Below are 17,524 nucleotides of genomic sequence, written 5' to 3' on the forward strand. Positions count from 1 at the left end.
AGGCAATTTCCAGTCCCAGTCACGGAGGTGGATCACAATCACATTGAAGATAAAAAAAATTAAAAGCAATTTTTTAAAAGCATGAATAAGAGCTATTGTAAACGGCTCAAACTCTCTATATAAGCAGTAAAGTAAGATGAATTGACTGGCACTGAGTTGGAAAAGCTATACAGAGGCAGGGAGTGTGGAACGTAATTTAATAAAAATAAACTTTTTTTTTTTTTTTTTTTTTTTTATACGTACACACTCCCAAAGAAGAAATGGAAAAGTTGTTAGGGTGTGGACCAGGGCTTCTAATTAGCTGTTCTGGTCTGCCTGATTTATCTCTATCCCGGCCCTAGCACCTTCCTGGGACTCCTTCTCCCACGGGAGCACACTTTGGGGAACAGAGGCATCCCCCAGCACCTGACCCCGCGGCCGGCTCAGACCAGGTCTTCCAGCCCCTTCCCCAGGGGAGGAGCGGGCAGAACCCCCCCCCCCCCCCCCCCCCCCCCCCCCGCTGCCCAGGTCGCCACTCTGGCCTCCTTGACCCTTACTTGTTTCCCAAACAGAGGGAGCCCTGGGAAGGCTTCTTGCCAAAGTTGGAAACAGCTACCTTCATTGTCTGCCTCGCCCTGCCGGCCGCGCTCGCCCTGCCTCCCTCCCCTCCTCTCTGTCTGAAAGTGTGAAAATTACAAATCCCAAGGAACTGCAATCAGAACTCTACCTAGGGAACGTTCAGAGTATCCTTGCCATAAATATCCCGCTCCAAGACGCCTGACGTCAGAGCGGGGCGGGCGGGGGCGCGGGCCGGCCGGGCGGGGAGCCGCGCCGCCCGCTCTCGGAGCCCGGGGGCGCCCAGAGGAGCCGGGGCGAGCGGCGGCCGGCGGCGGCGGCGGCGGCGGCGGCGGCGGCGGCGGCTTCGGGGCTGCGGGGAGCGGCGGCCGCGCCATGGGGTCCTCGGAGTAAGTGCGCGGCCCTGCCTCTGCTCCGCTTCGCGCCGGGCCGGGCGGGGCGGCGGGGCGCTTTCTGCCGGCACCTCCACGCTTCTCCCCCCCCCCCCCCCCCCTTGCTTTCTCTGCACCGCCGAGAGGGGACTGCAAAGGCGGCCCCTCCGCGGGCTGCCTGTTGTGTTTCTGCAAAGTGTTTGCGGGAGCCAGCGGCCCTCGAGGGGGCTCCCGGGGCCTGTGTGCGTGTCTGTGTGTGTACGGGGCGTGATTTGCGTGTGTGTCTGTCTGTCGGTCTTGGCACATCTGGACGCAGGAAGTGTCTTTGGAAAACTTTTTTTTTTTTTTAAAGAAATGCTTTTTTTGTGTGTGGCTTTGAAATCGGATTCCTTGTTGTCACAAGTGGACCAACGAACGTTAGCCGGTACCCCCCAAACTGACAACTTTGTGGTGGTGGCTCTTCCCGGGGCTCAGCCTTGTGCCTTTATTCGGGTGATTTAACTCTTCCCAAGCCCCAGCTCCCACTTGCAAACTTGGCCTCTGACCAGCAGGCAGGGCAGGGGGAGCGGGAGGTTCTTGCTCTCAGCCGCAGTGGGGAACCTTGGGCGAGAGAAGGAGCATCCCAGAAAGGGGGTCCTGACTCCAGGGACCTCGGCACCTGTGGCGGCAGCCCAGCCTCCTGCTGTGGCCCTGACATCAGGCAATGAGACTTTGACTTAACCGAGGAAGGCAGGATCCGGTCTGGAGGCAGGTAATTAATTGTGAGGATGAGGAGGAGGCGGCGGTGGGGCCAGGACACTGCGGTTCTGGGTCGGGTCCTGCCCCGGGAGAAGGATGGATGCGTCTGTCACATGTGCCCAAGGTGAGGGACGCGCCTGGTTCTCGGGGAGCGAGCGCCGCGGTGCCCCAAACAAGATGCAAGCTCCTAACATAAAGAGACATGTCTGAACCGTGGGGTGGAGGAAGGGGGGTGGTGGGGGAGAGGGAGAGAGATTTTTATCAAAATTGAACACAGATTGCTGAGGTCTGGGCTTGATTTAACTCTTCTCTCTCTGCCTTGGCTACTTTTCCACAGCTCTGTGGCGGATTTGCAAAGTTCCTGGGAAGGTAGGAAGGCAGATTACGCCTCTCCAGGGAACACTCCCTGGAGGGCTTTCCTTGAAGTCTACAGGGCAAAGAAAGCAACTTCCCATCTTTGGAAAGTTTAGTTTAGTGCTTCTCCCTCTTCCGGGTTTGGTGTCAGTTTCTTGGATTTCTCTGAAAAGTGGGCTACTGGAGGGGATGGATTTTCCCTAGGAAGTAGAGGGAGATTGTGCTCTCAGATAGGAGGCTGGGGTGCAGGCCGTGTGGGTCCACCAGCCCTGAATGGCCCAGTGCACATCGCTGGATGTCAGTGTTGGGTCCAAGAACCAGTGACCACAACGAGAGACTTTTCAGCTCTGCCCTAGCCTGGACTCTAGTTTTATATTTTGCAACAGAGCCAGCCTACAACGTTTGGGTGGGAGGAAGGTTGCTGGACCCTCCCTGTGTCCTAGGAAAAAAAATGAGAGAATGTACAGGACAGGGAGGAAATCTAGATGTAAAAAACGGACCCACAGGAAGTTCGAGATTTGGGGTGGATTTTAGAAATTACACAAATTGACCCTTAGGGAAGCAGACAGCAGTGTCGGAAATAGACTCGTTTTCGCTTCAGGAGTTATGTCTTTGCCTTCAATGTGATGAAGAAGAAGGAAACCATCCCAAGGGCCGTGTAAACAAAAGTGCACGTAAACGGGTAGCTGGGTACCGAGGCATGCACGTGCAGGCTCATGTTTATTCGTTTGTCACTGTGCGGGGATGGTCCTGGCCTCTGCCGTGACAGCACACACAGCCCATTTCTCCTCTGTGCTGGGAGCTGCATCCGACTCCCGGTGGTTCTTCCTTTACAAAAAACAACTAGGCTATTATGGTCTTGCTGCCCGCTAGTTGCACGCTCACTCCTGAGTTTTCAGAACTGTTCCTCCACATCCTGGGATGCTGAGTGAATACTCGTGCCCCCATCAGGACAAGAAGAGGAGAGAAACTTGTCCTGGGCGTTAGAACTCTGAAAAAAGTCAGGAGTTCAGGAAGCGGGAGGCGGAGAGGGCAGGACCAGTAGGGAGGCCTGTGAATGTGTTTTCTTTTGGTGAGTGTGGGGGAGGTGGAAAGCCTACTGCTTTCTGTGGGAACATGTTCTCTCCCGGGTCTGCTTTCCCAACCCCCCGCCCCCGGAGTTTTTGAAACTAAGCAGGTTAGACTCTGCCCCTTCCTGAAGAGCCTGGGATCCAGGGGTAAAGGCAAGGGCATGCCTACCTGCAGGTGGCTGGGAGGCAGCAAAATCATTAATGAGGCACAGGCTTCTTTGATTTTAGTGGAGCCAGTGGAAGTACCAATTTTAAACATCGCCACTCATTCCCAATATTTGCAAATAGAAGGCTGAAGACCCAGGGGCAGGGGGGACCCAGAGGAGACAGACTCTCAGAAATACTCTTGTCCCATCAGAAGACTCCTTCAGGCCAGTCGAGGGCTTTCGACGCTTTCATCGCGTGGGGTTTCTCTGGAGCGTTGGTGGGATTCTGACCTTTCTGGGATTGCTGTGGGAGGCGTTTCAGCAACTTCAGACCCAGGTCGAATTCCCAGGCCACTGATCTCCCTGCTTCTTCTGTCAGCTCCAGCTTCTGGCCTGCTCTTGGGTCGTCTCTGAGATGAGAATATTTAGAGAGGATGCATTCTCAGGCTCCTCTGAAGGTCCGAAGGGCAAACACACCTGGCAGGAAGAACCACTTGGGCCTTGATAGCAGAGGAGGTCTCCACAGCCAGAGCCTCTGTGTTTGGGGATCCTGTGTCCTTTGGCGCTGGACTTGAGGTATACCCCGGCAAGTTGGAAAGAGTGCAGACCTCAGAGAAATTTGCCCTGGGAGAGAATTAGGAACCTGGCATATAGGTTACTTTTTCCTTCTGCGTTTTAGCTTCCTCCTCTGTAAAAGGAAAATTACCCTACAAGGTTATTACAAAAATGATATTTATGGAAAAGAACTAAGAACAGAGCTAGTGATGTTGTAGATCCTTGATAAAGGGGATAGCATAATTTTATCTCTTCATTTTTCAGCCATCGGGAGTCTAGGTTTTGGGGAAAGGACCTTTCCCCAGCTCTGGCCACCTGTTTTCCATTATTGAGGGCCAGTGGGTGGCAGTCCTAGGGCCCAGGTTACCCGTATTTCTGCCCTCTAGAGAAGGTGACCAGTAGAGTGAGCATGCGTGAGCATGTGGGAGAAGGTAGCAGGCATCCTGAGTATCTGGTCTGGAAACCACTTCTGTGGTGGAGATCTCTCAGGAGGGAGAAGGTTGTATGCGTGTGGCGGGGGCGGGGCAGGAAGCTCGAGAGCAGGTGAGTCTTGTGGAACCAGCCTGAGGTCGGAGGTTGATTAAGCAGCCAACTCCGATGGGTTGTAAAGTATGGACGTTCAGCTATCCGTAAGCATCTCTGGGGCGTATGGGGTGGGGCGGCTGCCCCCGGTTGATACACTGTCTCGGGGAGTTGGCTAGTCCATCGGACAGTACTGGAGAGGGCAGCTGCAGGGTCTCATGGCCCATCGCAGAGCTTCTAAGTTATCCTTCAAGTTGACATTTAAGATGTTGAAGATCCCATTTGTTTCTGTTTTGTTCAAGCTCTCTCTTTAACTGTGGCCTGGGATGACTTTTCAGAGGCTCAGCCAGTGGCCAACTTCTCTTGAGATGGCCCAGATCGGGGGATCAGTGAATTCCTCGCTCCTGGCAGTATCTGTTTCTCCAGCTCCCTTCTCACATTTTTTGGTTTGTTTGTTTTTTGTTTCATTATGAGGTTATAAAACTGCACTGTCAAGATGCTGTGCAGAGGGGGATTGCTTTTTCTTTGGATTTGTATGTGTCGTTATGCCAGTAATGTGCAAGGTTTATCAGACTATGGGTGTTAACAGGTGTCGTGGGGTTCTTTCTGGGTCTCCTGTCCACAGAAAAAAAAAGCAGAGCACAGGGGAAAAAAAAAACCTAGAAAAAATAAACTTTAGGCAGTTTTCTATCTCTGAGTCCTGGCCAGAGGGGAGCTGAGTTATTTGTAGGATGCCTCGCCATGCGGTGGACGGAGCTTCTGAATCAAGTAGACCCAGGTTTGAGTTCTGGAATCCCCAGGTTCCAAGCGATGCATTGTTTCTGATCCTTTTTCATCTGTCAAATGAAAACAATGACTCTTTTTACTTCCCAGGGTTGTACTGAACATGAAATATATATGGGAAAGATCTAGCCAAGTGCTCGGAGCTTCGCAAAATGTTAGTGCCTTCTCCCTCTCTGGTTCTAAGCTTAAGAAAGTGCATGGCTTTGGACATTTGTCCATGAGTCAAAGCAAATAAGCTACTTATTCAGGGCTTAACATCAGTGCTCAAAGGTCAGCTATCTCAGCCTGGAGATGGAGACCTTTAATACAAAAGTGAGGCGGCACAGATCAGTGTTCCCCATGTCAAACAAATAGCCCCATGTGATCCTCTCCTGGAAGAAAGGAAAGGCCACCAGCTCACTGACCCATGAACCCGGGCTATTAGCGAACCCTCCATACAGCTTGTTTTAGAAATCCCAAACGCTGTCTTGGTTCAAAGAATCAAAGTCAAAACTGGGGAGAGAAGTCGTTGAGGCAGTACCTACCATTAAAACGGAATAATAATGACACGGTAACAATAGTACCTTACATTTATGTAACGGCCTACAGTTTGAAAGGCATGTGGCCTCATTTCATCCTTAGAATAATCCTATAAGATTGGCCTGCACCCTGTTTTACAGCTCAGAATCTGAGAGCTTAAAGGACTTCCCCTCTTTCACACCGTAAGTGAGTGGAAGAAACGGGAAGCCAATAGCTGCCCAAGCAGTTCTGTTGCATCCCTGGCTGCACCTTAGAATCACCTGGGAAGCTTGTAAACATGTCAAAACCTGGGCCCACCCCAGGCCAATTAAATTAGAATCTCTGGGGAGTGGGGCCCAGGCATTGACAGTTTTGTAAGCTCCCCAAGTGATCTGAAGTGTGAGTGAGAGAGCCTAAGGTTTAAGGAAAGAGTGAAGGGTCCCAAGGTTAATATTCAGGGTAGCAGGCATGGGTGAACCCCCCCTCCACACACACACACACACACACACACACACACACACACACACACACACAAACACACACAGCCAACTCTTTGCTTAGATTACACTTCATGAGGGCAGGCACTTGTGTGGTGTTCCCTGTATCCCCCTAACCTGGGGTCGTGCCGGGTACAAGGTAGACACTCAGTAATTGTTGGCTAATTGAATGAAAGAATGAACAAACTACTGTAGATTAGGAGCCAGGAGTTTCAACAGCCAAATCCAGACTGCTGGCCTTGTTTTATAAGTAAAGTTTTATTGGAATGCAGCCATGACATTTGTTTATGTATTCTCTCTGGCTGCTGTCATGCTAAAAGGGCAAGAGTTGAGTGTTGTGAAAGAGACTGTATGGCTCAAAAGTATTTACTGTCTGGCCCTTTAACAGAAAAAGTTTGATGGCTCCTGCTCTGAATCTCAGACATGAACAGAGAGTATATCTTAGGGAGGGACATGACGGCATGGTGGTCCAGAATGTGGGTTCTAGAATCAGACAAACCCGTGCTTGCATCCTGGCGCGCCCCCCTTACCTGTTGTAAGACCTTGCATATTATTTACCTCTCTGAGTCTGTTTTCTCACCTGAAAAAGGGGGATGATAATAAATAATACGGCCCTCGCAGGATGGTTGAGAGGATTGTCAGCCCCTGGCCTCGTGGAAGCACTCAACAAATGTTAGCTCTCGCTGTAATGGTTGTAGCTTCTGGCAATTAACCAAGTGAAAGGAAACGAACTAGATTAAAGTCAAAATCCAAAACCAGGATTACAGGCAGAGTAAGGGATGTGGTAGGCAAAGATAATGAGCTGGGGTGATGAAGAAAAAGTGGTTTCGGAGGTAACGGGTGTCCTTTTAAGATGGCACAGGTCAGGCCAGGCCCCCCGGGTGTGTTAGTGCGATGCTCCTGAATGTCTGGCTGCTGTGTCGACCAGCAAGTCCCATCATTCCTCCAGGGGATAATTTTGGTTTTATTGCACTTAACCTGGTCACAAGCATATCCTACCTCTGTATCCTTGTTCATAGTTCTGTCTACCTGAAAGGACCTTCCTCAGTCCTTGTCTTCCTGGTCCACTTGTCCTGCCAGGCTTGCTCAGGTGTCTGCTTCCCCCTGTAATGCCCTTTGCAAGGCTTTCCCCGCCTGCCCCAATCACTCCTTCTTCCTCACTCCCACAAACATGGCGCACAGCTCTGTCATAACATTTAACACATTGCATTAGCAGGCAAGGAAGAACTGAGTCTCCTTCCTGCCTTCTACATGTTTGGAGCTCATAAAAGTCAGATTGCCTTGTTGAATCCACACCTGGTAGCCCAAAAATGTCAGTTAGACCCTTGGTTCACTCCGTGATTTCTGAATTAACTCTTGAGGAAAGAGTAGGGCTTTGCCCAGGTACTAATGGGATTGCGAGAACAAATCCCCATAGTCAACCATATAGAACCACCCAGTTTATAGACTATGTGGACCCTTTGTGGACCATCTCTGTACTCTCTGTTGGTTCTTGCCCTCTGGAACACCTCTCCTGAGGAGTAGCCAGGGACAGGGAAAGATGAGAGAAACATAAAACCAAGCCTTTGGCTTCTTGTCGGCAGATGTGGTGAAAAGTTGGGTTTTGGCTTCTCTGGGCTTTCCATGTATATGTGCCAAGATAATTGGGAGTTGGCTTGCTATGGTCAGCATTGCCATTTGACTACAGAACATGTTGCATAATTTTTATAGATTTTAGTGGCAGATTTATTTTGATGGCAGATGCATATTGTGTGTGGAAGAATATTAAGATAAAGTTCTCTTCTAATGATTAAGGGGAGGGCGCAGAAAAATCTTGGCCTTTTGATCAACCCCTAGTGGACAACTAGGAGCTGCCCTGATGGAGGTGAGGGGGGAGAGAAAATGAAATAATACTTTTATGTGGGACCCCACTATGCACATGACACGATGCTGATACTTTTAAAAAGCATATTCTTTGATTTTTCCAAATTATGAATAATTTTTACTTAAGTGAATGGGCATCATCTAGAAATACAAAAAGACAAGTGGAAAGTGAATACCCCCTCTCCACACCCTCGCAATTAATGTCGATAGCCTAGGATTATATTTGTCTTTTCCCTTGTTCATACAAATACCTGCAGGTGTGTATTCAGGCATAGCGGCTGTTGTTTGAATGTTTTTCATGAAACTGAGTCTAGCTGCACATTACTCTGCAGCATACTTTTCTTCCCCTTGAGCATCTATCAAGGTTATCCCTGCAATGCATCAAACTTCTTTTTATTTTGTCTGATTTCTTTAGGCCGAGACACCCACGGCTCTATATATTTGAGATCATGCCATTCTTGTGGGGTTATTTATTTTAACATCAGTCAGTTATTAAACATGGTTTCATCCTGATGATCACCAGTTTGGGTCCTTGCGTCTGACATATCAAGCATCCATCACCCAGGAAAGCTGCATTCTGGCACTCAGGCTGAGTGATTGATGTACCTAGCCCTGGCGACCATCTGGGATATGAGTGCACGTTTGTGTGGGCCTTGTTTGTCCCCTGGGAAAGCTATTGGGCATCAGGCCCTGTGGCCGCCCCCCCCCCTCCTTCTCATCAGTTTAGCCTTCCCTGCTTGGTTCTCCTCCATCACTGCCCATGCAGGAAGGCAGTAGAAAATGTCAAAGACTGATCCATTAGATGGGAGAACCATCCCGATGGAACAAATCAGGCAGTGTAATTTAATGGTCAGGCGTGAAGACTGTACACTCAGATCACCTGGGGCCAAATCTCCGAGTAGCGGGCGTATACTGTGCCACCCTGACCCTCGCTCTGGCTTGACCCCAGTGGCAGGTGGCGCTGGCAGTGGTCAGCCCACTGAAGAGAGTTGCCCTGCCTATCATCACTCCTGCACACACTCCTCTCTAGGGTCACCTGCATCCAATGATTGATGGGCGTGATGAAGGCCTGGCCCCTCTAGACCAATGTGGGAAGATTCTGAAGGGCATCCCAGCTTCAGGGCTCCACATGGGGTTGACTGAGGCTGCGTGGTGAGATGATGACCTCAAGAGCCCTTCCAGAGAAGCCCCTGCCTGCTCCAGAAATATTGACTACTTCATATGAACTTGTTTTGGAACAGCCCATTCTTTTTTCTTTTTTCTTTTCTCTTTCTTTTCTGTATTTTTGTATTTTGCATTTTTTAACGTAAATCCAAGTTAGTTAGCATCTAGCGTAATAATGACTTAAGGAATAGAATTTAGTGATTCATCCCTTACATATACACCCAGTGCTCAACCCAACAAGCATCCTCCTTAATGCCCTTCACCCATTTAGCCCACCCCCCACCCAACATTCCTCCAGTAACCCTCACTTTGTTCTCTGTATTTAAGGGTCTCTTATGGTTTGCCTCCCTCTCTGTTTTTATATTATTTTTGCTTCCCTTCCCTTATGATCATCTGTTTTGTATCTTAAATTCCACATTGGAGCAGTCCATTATTTTCTAGTCCATTATTTCTAGAATATGACACAGTGCATTCTTGTGCTCTATTCTGTGTGTTTTCTAGGTGAGACCCAACTAGGTTTCCTTACAAATAAGGTGGTGCCCTAACTGGATAGACTGAGCAAATGTTTTAATTTTTACTGCCAAATTTTCATTTGCCCCCGCCTCCTCATGCTAGGCTGATGGGTGTAGGTGTATCTGTGTAGAAGGTCGGGATGGCTTTGTTGCCATCCTGTCTGGAGATGGGGGGCACTGGACAAGTTGACCTTTGGGAATTCCTTTGCATCTTGCCAGTGTTTCTGTAATACTGAGGGGCGCAGTCTCAAGAACCCTGCTGGTCCACTGGGAGGCTGCCTTCCTGCCCCCATATCACATAGGTATTCACGTCATGCCGGCATGGGTCTCTGCCAGATCTGATTTGCCCTTAGGGAGTGTTTGTTTCTTTCTGCTTTGTCCTAAGCATGGGGGCAGCCTTTGGTGCTGTGTTGAATATTCAGCCTTTCGGGTCACAGATACTGATGGCCTGCCCGCGTGCCAAAGCAAAGCTTGCCTGTGTGATGGATGCACCGTGTGCCAGACTCAGGGACCTAGACTCACGGCTCAATGTCTGACCACATTCCTGGAGGGCAGTGTCAACCCTCCCTCACTTCCTCCCAGACACCGCGTTCCCCAGCCTCAAGGTCCCAGGACCAGGTGGCAAGGGAAGGGAGTAAACTCCATGTCAGCAGGAAGATGGGTCAGTATTCCCACACCGCCAAAGGTGGCTTTGAAGTTAGCTTGAAGCAGACTCAGAGTTTCTGTGGACTTGGGGCAGTAGTAGGGCCAGGCCATTTTAACCCTTCTTTTCTTTTTAATCTCTGTCAACATATTTATCAGTCTGTCACCTGTCATGTGGCACTGGGCTAGGAGCTGCCCAGAGTTAGGAACTGCCTTTTCTAGACACACAGATGATGATTCCCCATTACTGAGGCCCTGAATGGGTCATGTTATTGATGTCTGTGCCTGTCTAAGTGAAAGCTGGGGCTACCAGAGCTGATAGACCGGATTTATGGGCACAGCCCCTGGGTTCAGATTCAGGTTCCAGTTCATGCTAGCTGTGACGCCGTGCGTGAGTTACTTTACCTCTCTGGGCCTCAGTTTCCTCATCTGTAAAATAGGTTGTGATAAAGATAAAGTTCATGCATGATTTGGTAAAGAAAAAAAAAAAAAAGAAAGAAGAAAAGAAGCCATGACACCAGGGCTGACACATAGGGAACACTAAGAAATGTTAGCGATGATGATGATGGAGGACAGCCACCAAGTCTCATTAGTCCTGTTCACCCAGCACCCTGCACGGTGCCCGGCACAGAGCTGTAGGGTTGGGGGGAGCAACACTTTACTTATATTATTAAGTAAAATATCTGACTGGCTTTGCTCAGTGTGCTACTTAGTCTGATCTACTCTGTACCACAAAAAGAAATACATTTTACATTTTAAAGTTTTTATAACTTTTTGTTGAAGTTCAACATGACTGAAAAATGCAGTTTATAAGTATGTAGCCCAATGGATTTTCACCCACTAAGCATACCTGTGTAGCAAGTATCCAGATCAAGAAACAGAATATTCTTTTTTTTTTAAAATTTTTTAGTGTTTATTTATTTTTGAGAGAGACAGAGAGCATGAGAGGCAGAGGGGCAGAGAGAGAGAGAGAGAGAGAGAGAGAGAGACAGAATCCGAAGCAGGATCCAGGCTCTGAGCTGTCAGCACAGAGCCCGACGTGGGGCTCGAACTCACGGAGTGGAAGATCATGACCTGAGCCGAAGTCAGCGGCTTAACCAACTGAGCCACCCAGATGCCCCAAGAAACAGAATATTCTAAAGCCCCTGCCTCCCAACTGTCTCTGGGCTAAGAAGCCCCCATGCCTCCTTCTGGCTACTCCCCTTCCGTAATCCTGACTTCCAACGCAGTTGATTAGTTTTGCCTGTTCTTCTTTTTTTTAATGTTTATTTTTGAGAAAGACAGTATGAGCAGGGGAGGGGCAGAGAGAGAGGGAGACACAGAATCCGAAGCAGGCTGCAGTCTCTGAGCTGTCAGCACAGAGCCCGACGCGGGGCTCGAACCCACAAACCATGAGATCATGACCTGAGCTGAAGTCGGACGCTCAACCGACTGAGCCTCCCAGGCGCCCCTTGTTTTGCCTGTTCTCGAACGTCCTATAAATGCAATCATACAGTGTGTACTCATTGGGGTCTGGCTCTTTTTGCTCAGCGCAGTGTTGTTGTGTAGACCACTCATTGTCACTGTCGTGTAGCATTCCGTTATGTGACCGTCACGCACTTGATGCATCCACCCTTCTGTTGATGGGCATATGGCTGGTTGCCAAGTTTGAGGCGGTTAGCGGACAGTGTCACTGTGAGCATTTGTGCACTTGTCCTTGGGTCAACCCATGGGTGCATTCCCGTTGGTACGTCCGGGGAGTGGAGATGCTGGATCCCAGGGAATGCGTGTGGTCAGCTTCAGGAGGTACCATCAGTTTTACGCAGTGGTTGTGCCATGTTTTCCATGTTCTGTAAAGAGGAAGAAGCAGTTCCAACTTGGTAAGGCCGGGGCCTGAGGCCCAGTCATTTACTGGGGTTCCTGAGGTGTTCATTTTATCTGTGCCCTTTATGTCCGAGAGCTCATGTGTTCCAGAAAGCCTGCTGCAGGCAGGTGCGTCCTGTATACGAGGCACTGTGCTGGGTTTTTTCACTCATTCTACTTCCTGCAATAGTCCCATGAGATGAGATGAGTGCTGTTACCCTCTCTTATAGATGAGGAAACTGAGGCTCGGAGGGGTGGAGTGGCTTGTCTAAGATCACACAGGAAGAAATTTTCAGAGCCAGGATATAAGACAGATGTCCTTGGACCTAAGGTTCCTACGTTTTGGGATCTGATGGTGAATAGTTTGGGCTTCAGTGCGAACACTGGACAGAGACATGGGCACCGATGCGGGGCGTGTCACCCTTGAGCCTGGGCCAGTTGCAGGGTGGTGGCTGTGAGGAGACACTCTGTAACAAAGGAGCAGAAAGAAGCCAACTCAATGACCTTGAGAAGCCAAATTGTTTTCCTGCCCAGGGGCTGTTGGAAAAGGTCATAAATTTCCTGGAAGGCAAGGACGACCATGTAATTTACTGTCTAAACCAGGGCCTGTTCAAGAGTGAAAGGGTCACTGGAGGGGACACTGGGGAGGCAGGCATCCATTGGCGCTGTCTGGGTAAATGTCCCAGGTCAACTGGGACGTAGGCTCACCCTCTGGGAACCTGAGTGGGCATTGCTCTCCTGATCAGTGGGGCCTATAGGTTCTCTTTAACTCTTTCAGAACACTGTGTGTCTGGAGATTGCCCCCATGCGATGTGCTTCTAGTCTCCTCTGTTGATGCTAAAACAGCGCCTGGCTTTCTTCCCTTCTGCATACCATTCCTTGCTCAGACTAGGCTCTGACAAGGTGAATTTTTTCACAGATCTAGTTACCGCCGAGATGTATGTGGTAACAGACTAGAAACTCCCAGAAGGCTAAGGCTGTGCTTTAGTCACTGTGGTATTTGTGGCACCTAGCTGGGTGACGGGCACAGAGTTAGCACCCAGGGAATACTTATATCATTACTCCATGTGCTCATTCATTCTTTCATTCATTCACAGTTCATGGAACATCTTTTTAAAAAAATCTTTGTTTATTTTGAGAGTGGGGAGGGGCAGAGGGAGAGAGAGAGAGACAGAGAGAGAGAGAGAGAGAGAGAGAGAGAGAGAGAGAATCCCAAGGCTCAGGATGGAGCCTGACGTGGGGCGGGATCTCACGACTGTGAGATCATGACCTGAGCCGAAATCCAGAGTCCGATGCTTAACCGACGGAGCCATCCAGGTGCCCTCTTCCCTCTTTTTTTTTGATCTGACCCCTAGTCCACTGGTCCAGGAAGAGAAGTTAGTTGTGTGTACGGATGTGCATACAGGCAAAGAAGAAAAATAAAAGATACCAACTTAATGAGTAGCAAAAGATGTTGTGTTGTGGGGAGTCTAGGTTTGAATGTCTAATCTATTCTGATAGCATCCACTAATTAGCAGAACTTCCTTAGAGAAGGGATTTAGCAATTTGGCCTTTCTGAGCCTGGGGTTTTCATCATGTGTGAAATGAAAATGCCAGTAATACCTGTGGCATAGGAGTGAAGGGGGTCTGTGGCATAGGGGATACGACAAGTACAAAGCGCCTGGTGACTCATAGTTATCAGTGGTGGCGGTGGCTCAACAATCATCTGAGAAGTGCTGGTGTAAGTCACCGCGTGCTGAGGGGGTGCTGTGAGCAAGGTTCGCTCCCCACCCCCCCGCCGCCGCCGGGGCCTCCGTCTTTTCAAGTGAGGCAGACGGTGCGTGTATGGCAAGCCCATGTGACCTGGAGCTTTCGTTAATAAACAAGGATGGGATCAGCAAATTCTTCAAGGCCTTGGGGATTTGATGTGGGTGTCAGAGATAAGGACGCAAAGGGTAATTAATTTCTCATGAAGTGCACAGCTGCATTTTCACCAAGAACAACAGCGAGGAGCACTGACGCGCTTATGTACGTCTAGCCAGGAGTGGCTTTGGTGTAGCCTCGTGGCTCCTAGTGTAGATTCTGGGGTCAAATTGCTAGCGTCCAAATTTAAATTCCACCACTTCCAGAACTATATCCTCCCTGAGACTCAGCTTCCTCAAAACTGAGTAAAATGGGGACAGTCGTAGTATTTATCCCAAAGAAGGACAAAATTAGTACTCGTAAGGTACTTAGAATAGTTCCTGGAACACGGTGTGTACTCTGTCCCTCTTTATTATTGCTGTTTGCCAGATAATTTGCTTTGCATGGGAATACTAGGCACAGTGTGGTACCAATGCAGTCACAGAGGAGGCGGGATTGTTTTGAGGTGGGGGACGTCAGGGAAGGCTTCATGGAGAAGAAGCATCCCAAGGTATTTTCTAGAGTTCTGTGCTCTGAGCAAGAGGGCTTATTTCCATGTTTACTCTGGTCTTCGGGCTTGGAAAAGATTTAGTGTGGAAGAAACGCTTTCCCTTAAGAAACATAATCAAATGCCTCCTGAAACTTCGAAGTTGAATAAGATACAGTCCCTGCCCTCCTGCATTTCCAAACTACTTCATCCGTCCTTGTGCCAGGGACAGGAGGTATTAAGAGGAGTCCTCAACGTACTAACAGTGTTGTCAAGGAAAGATCCAGAAGCGAAGAGTACTATTCCATGACATCAATGCTATGAGAGGGAGGTGTTCAAAGTGGATTAACTCAGATTCCATTTAAGAGTGTTTGGGAATGTCAGGAAGTTGTGAAATCTCCTTCCAGGCCTCTGTTATTAGAGGAGTGATTTGATCTGTGGGGATGGTAAGTACATGGTACTTCCTGCAGCAGAAAGATGGACCGATGGTTCCTCTGGTTCCTTCAGTTCATTTGTGGTGTCCACCTAGTGTGCCTCTTACGGGCGAAGGGCACCGTGAAAGCATGCTAAACTTTTCCTGGACAACGTTGACAAGGTCTAAAAAGATGTGTTCTCCAACTTGCCCAGGGATTACTGGAGTTCTGCTTCATGTGCTTTATCTCTGAAGTTAGGGCTCATTTGAAAAATCCCGGCCTCAAAGCCAGTATGCAAAAGGCAGTCTTCCCTCTGCCTACATCCACAGCTCCTCCTGCCTCTCCCGAGATTTCCAATGAGGAAGTGATGAACTTCAACTTGTTCAAACTTTTATAAATTAAAAGAAAATTTTCTTTGGTTTTTCAAAGCATGCAAGTGTAGTTCTAACAGTACAGTGATGCTATAGAATAATGAGCATAGGAAAAGATGTTCAACCTTGCTGGGACTCAAAGGCCTACCATATATTGAAATCACAGGGAGACATCATTTCACACTTACCAGATCCCCCCCTCCTCCGAATTACACTCTTCGTGTTGGATCTAGAACCAGAGATAACACCCATTCACTAATGGTGGGGGTTACGTTGTTGTGTATACTTTGGAGAGCAATTAGGTACTATCTAGTAAAATTAAAGATGTACTTGCCCTATGACCCAGAAGTTTCATTCTTAGGTAAATCTAGAGGAAGTCTAATACCTATGAAAAGGAGCTGTGTTCGGGAATATTCTCTACAGCATGTTTTTTTTTTTTTTAAGTTCTTAGTTTATTAATCCTCTCATGAAACATCTGCACAATCACCAGATAGTTCCTGCAGCCTCTTTACTCCTTCTGTTGTCCAGTCTCCAGCTCACTTCTTTTTGTCAGCACCAACATTAGCTTTTGCAGTTCCCCTGACTTTCTTCATTCGGTTCTTGCATTCCTTTCACTGTTTTCTTGACGTCTTTTTCTTCTCATACAGGCCATGTCTTGCAAGTCTGTGTTTGGGTTCATTTTTCTTTGCATCATCCAAGGAATCATAAATCATGCCAAAGCCAGTTGTCTTGCCACCTCCAAAATGGGTTCTGAATCCAAATACAAAGATGACATCTGGTGTGGTCTTGTACATTTTGGCTAGTTTTCCCCGAATTTCTGTCTTAGGTACTGTTGCCTTTCCGGGGTGAAGAACATCGATGACCATCTGTTTCCGCTCAAGTAGTCGGTTGGTCATGAACTTCCTGGTCTGGATCGTTACTGTGTCATTCATGATGGCGGTCGAGCTTTAGGCAGCCAGGGAGGAAGAGAGCACAGCGTGGTTTTTAAGAGTTAGAAAGCAACCCAAACTTCTGTCAACCAGAAGACCAACTCTTTAGAGTTTGATATGTACATATAATGGAATACTATGCATTACAGTGAGAAGATGAACGGATGTGCTAGTGAGATATAATATTAAGTGGAAGTAATGTTGAATGCAAAAGCAAATTACGGAAGGATGTCATTCATATTGAATTTAATATCATACAAAATAATATTTTACTTACAAATATTTACATGTATAATTAAGTATAAAAACATGTTTGGTGGGGTGCCTGGGTGGCTCAGTAGGTTAAGTGTCCCACTCTCGATTTCCACTTTGATCATGATCTCGTGGTTTCTGGGATTGAGACCCGTGTTGGGCTCTGTGCTGACATCGTAGAGCCTGCTTGGGATATTCTCTCTCTCTCTCTCTCTCTCTCTCTCTCTCTCTCTCTGCCCCTGCCCCACTCATGCTCTCTCTTACTCTCAAAATAAATAAATAAACATTAAAAAAACCCCACATGTTTGGAATAACCAGTAAATGCAGAAAAGTGGCTCCCTCCAGGGAAGTCATACAGGAAGACCAGCGTGGGGTAAGAAGGGGCTCCATTTATATGTGGAATATTTTCTCTCTTATACTGAGTAATGGCTACATGAATGTTTATTACTATCTATATCTTTAGATAGCTAAAATATTTTTTAATTAAAAGGGTTAATTTTTTAAAATGGGCACAGACTCCTACCCTGTCTCCTCTGCCTGTTGGCAAATAGACACTTTGAAGAGAGAATAGGAGGGTGCTTCCTGTTTGCTCCAGGTTTTTCTGGGAAATTTTACGTAGATGTGATCATCTTCAAAGGGGCTGTTCTCCGGACATCTACCCTGGGCCCTGTGGTAATCCCTGGTTTTGAGTTACAGATCATGACCTATTTTTTTTTTCTGATATGTGGCTTTGTTGGGATCATATTTTGATATATTAGTAAAATGCAAAATGGGGTCATGCTAAAAGAAACCAAACATCAACTCTCTGGCTGATTTTCCATATAGAAAATCGCTAGAGTCTTCTCTCATCCCACCCCTTCCTCGAGAGTTCCTGGGATTTCTTACATGTGCTGGCAAGTGGCCACAACTGTCATCCTGACATCCTTGTGATAAGGACATGGGACCAACAGTCTCTAGTATTTCTCATTGCCCCAGGGTGAAAGGATCTGTCTCTCCCATCATAGCTGCCTGGTTTCGGTGAAATTTGCCATCCCTCTGATTTTGGTTAAATACAGCCACTGCTCTGTTCCTCTTGCAAA

The 17,524-nt window shown here is 48.1% G+C and overlaps 2 protein-coding genes across 6 annotated transcripts in view; one reads left to right on the top strand and one right to left on the bottom strand.

Annotated features, from left to right (window-relative positions):
• The first annotated feature begins 795 nt into the window (after positions 1 to 795).
• DAAM2 (dishevelled associated activator of morphogenesis 2) overlaps positions 796 to 17,524 on the top strand; it is a 118,658-nt gene continuing 101,929 nt past the window's right edge. For 2 of the 5 annotated variants that reach the window (XM_019830559.3, XM_019830561.3), the window contains exon 1: positions 1,346 to 1,677. The gene's annotated coding sequence lies outside the window, so the exon portion shown is untranslated. Of the gene's footprint in view, positions 945 to 1,345; positions 1,678 to 17,524 lie in introns of those variants that run through there. The other 3 variants (XM_019830560.3, XM_019830558.3, XM_006931672.5) reach the window with 3 other exon arrangements.
• LOC101085888 (40S ribosomal protein S24-like) lies at positions 15,692 to 16,236 on the bottom strand. The gene has a single exon (XM_045057494.1). The coding sequence runs from the start codon at positions 16,194 to 16,196 to the stop codon at positions 15,876 to 15,878; it is 321 nt and encodes a 106-aa protein (XP_044913429.1). The 5' UTR covers positions 16,197 to 16,236; the 3' UTR covers positions 15,692 to 15,875.

This window comes from Felis catus, chromosome B2 (assembly GCF_018350175.1).
Source record: "Felis catus isolate Fca126 chromosome B2, F.catus_Fca126_mat1.0, whole genome shotgun sequence".
Lineage (NCBI taxonomy): Eukaryota > Metazoa > Chordata > Mammalia > Carnivora > Felidae > Felis > Felis catus.